The 9,257-nt window shown below is 38.0% G+C and overlaps 1 protein-coding gene across 1 annotated transcript; it reads right to left on the bottom strand.

Annotated features, from left to right (window-relative positions):
* Positions 1-10: 10 nt before the first annotated feature.
* Positions 11-7,716, bottom strand: SELENOP (selenoprotein P). Its single transcript, XM_052777752.1, has 5 exons — positions 7,570-7,716; positions 6,492-6,695; positions 4,533-4,745; positions 2,696-2,813; positions 11-1,798 (listed from the first exon to the last, which is right to left on the bottom strand). The coding sequence occupies exons 2-5, from the start codon at positions 6,680-6,682 to the stop codon at positions 1,151-1,153; spliced, it is 1,170 nt and encodes a 389-aa protein (XP_052633712.1). The 5' UTR covers positions 6,683-6,695; positions 7,570-7,716; the 3' UTR covers positions 11-1,150.
* Between the last annotated feature and the right edge of the window lie 1,541 nt (positions 7,717-9,257).

Raw genomic sequence — 9,257 nt, 5'->3', positions numbered from 1 at the left:
TACGAAGAAATATGGAATATTTTTTATTGAAAACAGTCTTGTCAGATATTCCAAAGGCATGCATTCTGTGTATATTCATGGCTACTTTCTTGCTAATCAGCATTCACAATAAAAAGATTCAGGTTTCGTAGGAGTAATAATTTCCCTATTAAACCATCATTAATTATGGTGTACACTTTCAAAGCAGTCTTCCTTTCTTGAATGTTCTCTTCTTCACCCAGGAATCCTTCGAACAACTATATTTTTACTTCAACTCAGTTAATCAAACGTTAGGAATGCTAAGCTACAGAGAAGTTACACAAGTTTAAGTGGTATCTTATCTTACTAATCCGTAGAGATTTATCAATTTCAGCACTGTTATAAACAAAGATAAACATTAAACCAAGATTAAATTTTTTCTGCCCCTCCCTCTTTTTGCTACTGATACTGATTCTGCATGGAGAGTTGTTAACACTGCTTCTCACTTCAGGCACAATCTTACTGATTTAGTGGGATTTTTACAAGCTGTAGTAGTATGTATTAATGGGCCCTGATACTGTATCTAAGCCACAAAAGTTAAGAATATAAATCTGTTACTTTAAAATAATGCAATTACTGCTTGTATCTTACATTTGAGATAAAAAGTTATCTTGGCACGTTGCTTTGGAATAAGCTTTTCTTGTACATAATTTGTATCCCTAGGTTAGGAAAAAAAACCCCAAATTTGAAAATATTCCATCTTCTTAATAAAAAATGATTAAAATATCTGTTTTGGTTATCTTCTATTCTTGATTGCAAAACATCAGACAGGAGCCCCTAGGTCATAGTTTATGCTCCTGCCCTCACAAATGCAAGCAGAATGTTAGAAGAGAAACAAGAAAGACAAATTAATCAAGAATGCCAACACCTTCCCAGTGCAACTGAAAAACAAACTACAGGTCAATTAAATTCCTCTAAATTATGAAGCTTTTCACTGATGGAATTTGACAGGTATTGTGTAATTCTAAGAGCACTGCTCTAAAAGTCTAGTTCTTTGCAATATTTTAACTCTACACACCTGTCTTAGTATAATATTTAATTGGGGGCAATAAAACCGCTTAATCCGATCATTTTTCCACTCTCGCAACTATATGAATTTAGGTAGTAGGACTCCCTTGCATTTTTAAGGTGCTTAGTTTGTTTTTCAGGCTCAGTTTCTTGCCTTTTCCTGTCACTGTCAGGTGTCACTAGTTTCACTTGCTCCTGCTGCTGCTGACTGTCAGGCAGCAGTCAGCAGACGTCACTGTCAAGATTCAGTGATATCCTCTGCTGACAGTTGGCCATGTCACCTGCAAGAATTTGGAAGTGCTCCACGACACTGTCAAGTGACAGAATTTCCTAGCTCTTCAAACAAAAGATGTCGACAATGACAGCATCAGCTACTAGAAGTTGAGTCTGATGCTGTCTGCCAGTTTCAAGTTAACTGGTTTTTACAGCTGGTTTTCCCTTTTTTTCATAGCTTTTTATCTTGTGTAATTTCCACATTTTCTCCTTGAGGAACAGTGTCTACCTGTGCATGACTACCTGTCTGATCATGTCTGTTATGGCCAAAGACTCTATGATGCTGACCACTGTGAGGATGATGTCTTTGAGTTTCAGAAGGAGCCTGATGGTTCTCATTTTTGGAATGACGACTGCCCTCGCGATGGTGGTGCTGCTGTCTATGTCTGTGGAGGTTGTGGTGATGTGAATGTTGACCAGTTGGTTTGGGTTCTAGCTCTGCTAGCTTTTCCTCTGCTTTTTTAGTGATGTTTTCACATATACCACCAATATCAGGTTCCTGCAAAACAGAAGCTTGCATTAAATATAAGGCATTATATTTAATTAAACTAGTTGTAAAATATCAATTATCTTAACATGTTTGCAGAACCTGAAACCCAATTTTAAATTATTTGGGCTACTTCACTGAAGAGAGATATGAATGTATCAAAAAGAACATTGTTTTACAACACCACTGATAACTAGACAGGGCTCTTAATGTAAACTTTTAAGAATTATAATTCAAGTAATTGCTAATGAAGAGTATTCTTTTTCTAGGATCCCAGGTCTGACCTGCCCGAGGCCTCCATTTAGCTGGAAAACTGTATGATGGGATCAAAAATTGTTATTCTCATTGAAGTTTCATAACTATGTATGTACATTTCTTGATAATCCTTAAAGTAGTTCTGATCTTTAGTTACACGGAAAACAAAGCTACCCTTCTTTTATAACAGTAACAATAATTTGTCAGCTTGTATTATCACTTTTTAAAAGTAACTGTTGTATGCTGTGTTTAAATGTAAACTAAAAGGAATAGTAACTCAAAGCAGCTCAGATTTGATTCCCAGGTCTTAAAAAAAATTACTATTTGTTGAAGTACCTACCTGTCCCCAAAAACTAGAGTAGCTAATTGCTCACTAGCTGTACATAACTTCAGAAACAGAATTAGCCTCCAAGATTGCATTTAGATTTCTGAAAATGATTTGCATTTCTATAAAGGGCACGAATTCAGATAAACAGTCTATTATAAATTATAACTCACTTTGAAAAATGTTTAAAAGCTCTCTGTCAAGACACATGAAATGTGTAAATTCTAAATCATGCCTTTTTGGATTAATCACACTGGAATAGTTTTTTTTAAGTACCAGTCAAATCAAATTTCCTTTCCTAGTATATACAGGATGAAACAGGAAAATACCATGTAAGAGCAGTTTCCACACTTGTTTTCACAGTATGCAATCTTAATAGATTCTTCTACATATTGGAAAGACAGGAAGGAATAGGGCAGACCCAGGTGATACACTAGACGGCCGCATCTAAAGAGAGAAAGAACTTTGTGGTTTCATATATATAAACATATACCTAAAATTAAGCATCTTTTCTTATCATACCTTATTTCATTCACGTCAATCCACCCACATGGTACAGTCCCATGGAGAGTGTTTCTGTCCAAGGAGTTTACAGCCAGAACCAGTATCTGCCTTACAAACGTTTGCCCTCTCAACTGCATTGGTCAGTAGTGTGAAGCATGATTTCTGGCCGATGTAGTAACACTACTGGCCTCTAGTTTAGTGGCATTTAGACTAGCAAAGGTACACTCATGACAGGCCTATCTTGCTAATGAGGGGGGCTCATTTGTACCACAATGCATAGTGGTACAAATCGCCACATTGTTGTTGTATCCTTACAAATAATGTTTTTATGCAACGTAACATGTATTTTGACTGCAACGTGCATTGTTGTGCATTTGCATTATGGATTTAGTGTGTATGAGGGGATTTTTATGGTGCCTTTTTGCCCCATGTCTGTACTTGAGTGTTCTGGTATGCACTTGACTACACAACTGGTACATTTAAAGGAGATGGAGTAAATGCAGAACTCGTACACAAGGGCACCTTGTTAAGTATCCCACCTGCAATGTCAACAGATGGTCCTCCAGCCTTAGCTCTGTATACGTCTGCAGTGCAGGTCTAGGACCAGCAACAGGCAAAGACTTCATTGCCAATAAAGGCACAATAAGGACATACATTCCTAGAACCACAGATGGATCATGGCCAAACTAATGCCAAACCAGTTCATAGTGTAGGTGTACCCTATGTGTCGACAGCACAAAACTGTTCAACCTTTCAAATGCCATGGGCCAGGCGTCAGCTTTGGGGCCCCTCCATGGGCTACATACAGCTTTGTTCTGTTTGTCATACAACAGCAACCTTCCATAGTTAGGCGTATTTGCTGCTGTAACATGCAATCACTTTCTAAAGATCATTCCAGTGCTAGTTTCATCCCACAAGCCTAATTTAGCTAATTCATTCCATTTCATCATATTACCAAAAAAAAGGAACTTTCTAATTGTTTATTAAACTTAATTATGCTTCAGTATGAACTGAGAATGTTCGTTACAGTAACGTAATAGTAATTAGGATGGACATTTTAGAAGTACAGGACTTGTCAAATAATTTCTATCATCACATCAAAACTGAAAAAATCAGGATTTCAACTAAAGGGTTATTACTGGTTCTGCCAAAAGATACATGTCCCAGAATCCTATGATCACAAAGCTATTTTCTTCCAAAGTTTTAAGTTTCACCTAAGGACTAATTTTTCCATATGGCTACATGACATTTTCAACAAACTCTGGTCAAAATGTTTTCATGAGAACTTAGATTTTTTTCATTTGATTCTACTTTCATGTGCATGGTTGTAATGAAGTTGTCTGAAAATAAAAACAGTGTCAGACCAGAATCATGCTATCAAATTCTACGCTTAGTTACATTACTCTAAATCCACAGTAATTATAAAGAAAAATTTATTTATTCCAAACTTACTTAAGCAAAAGCAGACTTTTCTTTTGTAGCTTCCTTCCTTTTTCCAGTAAATGCAAGTACTTTACTTAGTGGAACTTCCCAGTTGATTATGATGTCTTGGTTGTGAGGTAATCAGGTTATTTGAAAATCAATGAAATAATATAGAGATTTACAAAGCACTACTCTAAATACATGCAAATATTTTTCCTGTGTTCCCCCCTAAACACAGACCTGTCATAGATGAGAAAGTCATCTTTGTTTCCATTTAAGGTAGTCCAGACATCAGCTTGCTCTTCATCTTGCTGGTAGACAGTAATATGGTCTGAAACACTTTCTTTCAGTAGGTGAAATTTCCTCTGGGAATAAGTTCCCTTATGGTTGACAACCATATACCAGATATTGACCAGTCCTTCATTCTCTAACTTCACTCGCAGGTCCTCCAATCTAGTCGAGAATGTAAAGAAACAAGACCATAAATCATCAGAGAATCTTGAGATTTGCAATGTTCAACAAAAGCTAATATTCTCCATCTTGCTGTTATTACAGTGAATGTTACTTTCTCCCAGTTTTAATAGCAACAATCTAACACTATTAAAACATTCTTGCCATTTGCTACCACTGTCAACTATACTGTCATCAAACCAGACTCTACAATAGCTAATATGTCATGGGTCCTGAACTTGTAAGTAGAATGCAGTACTAAGTAAAGCAGACATCTGTTTTCAGACTGAATTCAGTGTTATTTTAGTTCTTTCATGCTCTTCATGGTCTAAGACAGTTTGTTTATCTGATGTCTTTATTTAAATGCTGAGGTTTTGGTCACATAGTTGGTTAAAGAATGCATACTGTAAATACAGCAGGAAGATGATTAATCAAGAAAGCAAACCTGCAGTAAAAGGCCGATAGCTCTCCCACTCATCTTGACATGGCTATTTTCTATAATAGCCAGAAAAGGGATATTACAGCAACTGGGTCAAAAGGATGACTATAGAATGTGTGCGTGACCTGTCTGGAAGTTATTCGTCTTTCCCTTCAGCATCCCATCACAAAAGTCCTTCTCTGTTCTCTAGTACAGAAAGCTGCTTTCTTGCTGTATGATGGGGGGGGGGGTTTTCTTTTCATTTGTATCATTCCTATTAAATCCCTTCAGAAAACATTTTTTTTCCCCATTTCAGGAAACAGTCTAGAGCTTAAAAGATTCTTTGAGACCTTTCTAAAATGTACAGAATCAAACCCAACAACCTTGAAAGCCAAGCACAAAGCCCGCTTTTTACTTTGATGGAGCCAGAGATTTACCACCACTTTTTCAAATCTAGTTCTTAAAAAACTTGCAAAGACTATTATAATATGAAGTTATGCAGCCTAGAGGGGGAAACTAAGATGTTATTACAGTGATAAAACCAAGCTCTGAAACAGGTCCTATGAATTTTTAAACCAAAATGATTTCATAATCACTAAGTGAATCCAAGATAAGGGCTGTATGCAATTCCTGTTTGGGTCAGCTCAAAATTATTTTCTTGCTGCTCTTACTGTCATGATACCGAATTATTTGTCCCAGGTCTTGTATGAAAAGATAACACTAATGATTCCCCTAAATGCTTCATCTATTTTTTGAAAGGCCAGTCTTTACCTTACCTTCTGGATTATTTTTTTTTGTTTCTAGGACCTCTGAACAGGGACTTGAAAGTACATTAAAAGCACATGTTTTGATTTGCCTTTTCCCCTACAGATCTTACATAAGAAATGAGTGATCACGGATCTCTCTGTTTCAGGTGTTCTAGCCATGTCAGAGAATTATGATGTTTCTTGACTTCAGCATCTTTGCTACATTAATCATCTGTTGCTAACTGAAGCATAGTCTTGAGGAACTGTATCTGTTGGGTTTTCATGTGTTTTGGGTTTCATTAATGTCAAGTTGATCATACTTTTATGTTGTAAATACAATCTGGAGAAGATGATCTGTCAGTCAGGACTATCAAGAGATAAAGAATCTGAGCCACTGGCACAGCACACACCTGCTAAGAGTTAACCTGGTCACTGGGTCACACATGCCAGCTGGGATGACAGCATTTGAGGAAGCGAGAGTTCACTGAGTGCATGTGTAGTTGGGCATATGTATTATCCTCAGATGGCATTAAAAAATTGCCCAGTCATGTTTTAACAAAAACTGGGGAAGAGATTTATGCTTACCTGGAAGCCTGCAGCAGGCACAAGTATCAGCTAGCTTGGAGGAGAGCCACCACTGTCACTGAGCCCCTAGAGTTCAGCATTGGGTTCTCCTCCCCAATACGCCATTCTGGGGCCTCCTTGCAGTTCTGGATCTCTGTCCCTCCTCCTGGGAGGAGAGAGAGAGCCAGAACTAGCCCCAGCCCTGCCCACATGGCTGGGCTTTATCTGAAAAGAGAGAAAATAAACAAAATGAGATCAATGCCTAAATGAAGTTCAGACTCTGAAATTCCCATAACAAAACACAGCAGGATATTGGCTCCATTCAGTTTAAAAAAAAAACTGTAAGAAAATTTGAGCTACTTTTTGTTTACTGCTTGATCATGTTTCTTTCATTTTGCAGTGGAGTTCCCCTGTAATAAATAGGCAGTATTTTTTTGTGGTTGTGTGTAAACAGCTGAAAACTAAGTGTTCAGAATAATTGGATTTTCTTTTAATGCTGCTAAACAGGCTACATTGTTCCTTCCTCTTTGTAATTTCTTCTTGTCTGTTTTTAACACTTCAGTGATTTTACAGTAGCCTAATTGTTTGTGTTTTGAAATCAGTTGTGCTGAGCCAGTTTATACCAGTTAGAATCTAGACAAGTTCACTCCAGATTCCAGCGTAATTCTACCGACTTAAAAGTACTTGCACCAACAGTGTATTTTGGTACACAGCAAGTATTGTTAGGTACAGTACTTTGAAGATTAATCTGTGGTCCAATAGATATCAACAGGGTCATTTTTTCACTCTTTCCACACATGTGGAAAGCTGCCCGCCTTTATATCCATTACAAACACATGAAACTCCTATGATATCTTGAGATCCTTCTACGCCTTTATAGCCTTCTGCAGCACTGGCATACAGCGCTCAGCAACAGCTGTTTCACCCTGTGAAGAAGATGAGAGCTACATTCTGAATTATACTTCTCTTCACATTTCAACTTTCTAGTTGGTTTCCAACAGAAATTTCCACAGTCAGCCTTTTCAGCCAAAAAAACAAGTAGACACTGTGCCAAATCTTAAGTCATGAAGCTCTTTCACAGCAAAACCAGCACACTTACCCTTTCCTCTCCCTCTCCTTGTCAGCCACACCTAACTCCGCTGCAGAAGAAAACACTGTGGGGAAAAGGGCTGTGGTATTTATATGGCTCTTGTTTATCTCACTTTGCAGATATGGTTCAAAGTTCAGGGGGCTTATTCTGAACGACCTTGCAAGCAAAGCAAACCCCTTCAGCAAAAATAGCCAAAATATTTCTCCATTAACTAATTCCAAGTGGAAACCATTTACCGTGCAGAATGGTGATGTATTTTTAATATAATAACTTTGAATATCAGGTTATGCAGTTTGTCAGTCACCCCAGTCAGCTGGAGGTAGTGGTACAGTCAGAGGAGGGGCGTGGGCCAAAAAGTGATAGGGGGAAGGTACTGCGCTGTTACAGAAATGCTGAGCTAGCAGGTTTTTCTCTCATATGCTTTGTCTGATATTTGCCTTAGAGAATGCTGTACCCTCTCTGAGGACATGTGCACTACAGAGCTCCTTTTGCCCAGCTGCTCTTGATTACATCACTCAGCTTTAAAACTTACTTCTGTAGAACCTGCCAGTTTATCAACTTCTGTTGAAGGTTAAAGCCCAGATCTTCAGCCATTTAAATCAATGTAGGTGCATGAAAGCCATGAAGCTTTACCAACTGGCAACAGCCACTTAACACTCTGTATTACTCTGTTATGTTTTCTTAACACCATCATCACTGAGGTATCTGCAGATATTCAGGTTAAACTGTTTCCTTACTCTCTTTCCTCAGTGAAAAAATTGTTTATGCATGGCATGTTTTACTTTGACTCAGCAGTTTGCTTGAGTTTGATTTCCTTCCATGTACATGTTATGTGTGTTTATGGAGAAATAAATGTTTAAAAACTTGGTGTGCCCACAGAGTTTAAGGTGGTGAGATTTATATTGCTTAGTTCTATGACTGTCTCACGCGCAGATGAGCTTTATGCTTCTGGTTGCGTGTGAGAAATGGAACTGCTGACCTTGTGGTTTATCTTATAGAAGTCCTACGCTCAAGTCTATGGAAAGAAGGTCAAAGATCTGAAGTTTTATTCAATAGTCTTGGAGGACACGATGCAGAAAACAGACAGACATCAGACTGGGACTGAATTATTTTTTAAAAGGTGGAATGTGCTCACATTCTTTACGTTGTTAGGGAAACACATCCTTGTATTCTTTGCTGGGTTGGGACCAAGCCCTCATAACTGCGATGATGTCCTTTACTATTCCAAATGATAGATTATTTGCTGGGCCTCCTGCCTCAGGATAGGGTGTTGATTTTCAGTGCTAATAAAGCCCTGCGAGGTTGGCTGGAAGTAATTATTTGGTACGCATCGGGTCTCTCAATTCCTAAATGAGCACTGAAGCAGCCAAAAAGAAATGAAGCAGGTACAGATCTATTAATAGGGAGAGGAATAAAATGCAGCTCAGTAGTGATTGACAGTTGGTCTCTTGCCAATTATTGCCACACAGGTGGAGATACTATCAAATAAAGAGCAATATTCCATTCCTATTTCTTTTTCAGCTTTTTAGAAAGGGATGTGCACAAGTCTTGATTAACAAATGGTGAGCCTATAAGCTGTATGTAATACCACTGACTGCTGCTGAGACTAGAAGCTCGCAAGTACGGAAGAATAAAGGGTCCAGACACAGTAAACTGAGCTGAAGCAGCTAACTTATAAAACAGCTACTTTGCTATGG

This window comes from Harpia harpyja, chromosome Z (assembly GCF_026419915.1).
Source record: "Harpia harpyja isolate bHarHar1 chromosome Z, bHarHar1 primary haplotype, whole genome shotgun sequence".
Classification (NCBI taxonomy): Eukaryota; Metazoa; Chordata; class Aves; order Accipitriformes; family Accipitridae; genus Harpia; species Harpia harpyja.
The sequence above is the reverse complement of the archived record's forward strand: the minus strand, read 5'-3'. Positions and strand labels throughout refer to the sequence as shown.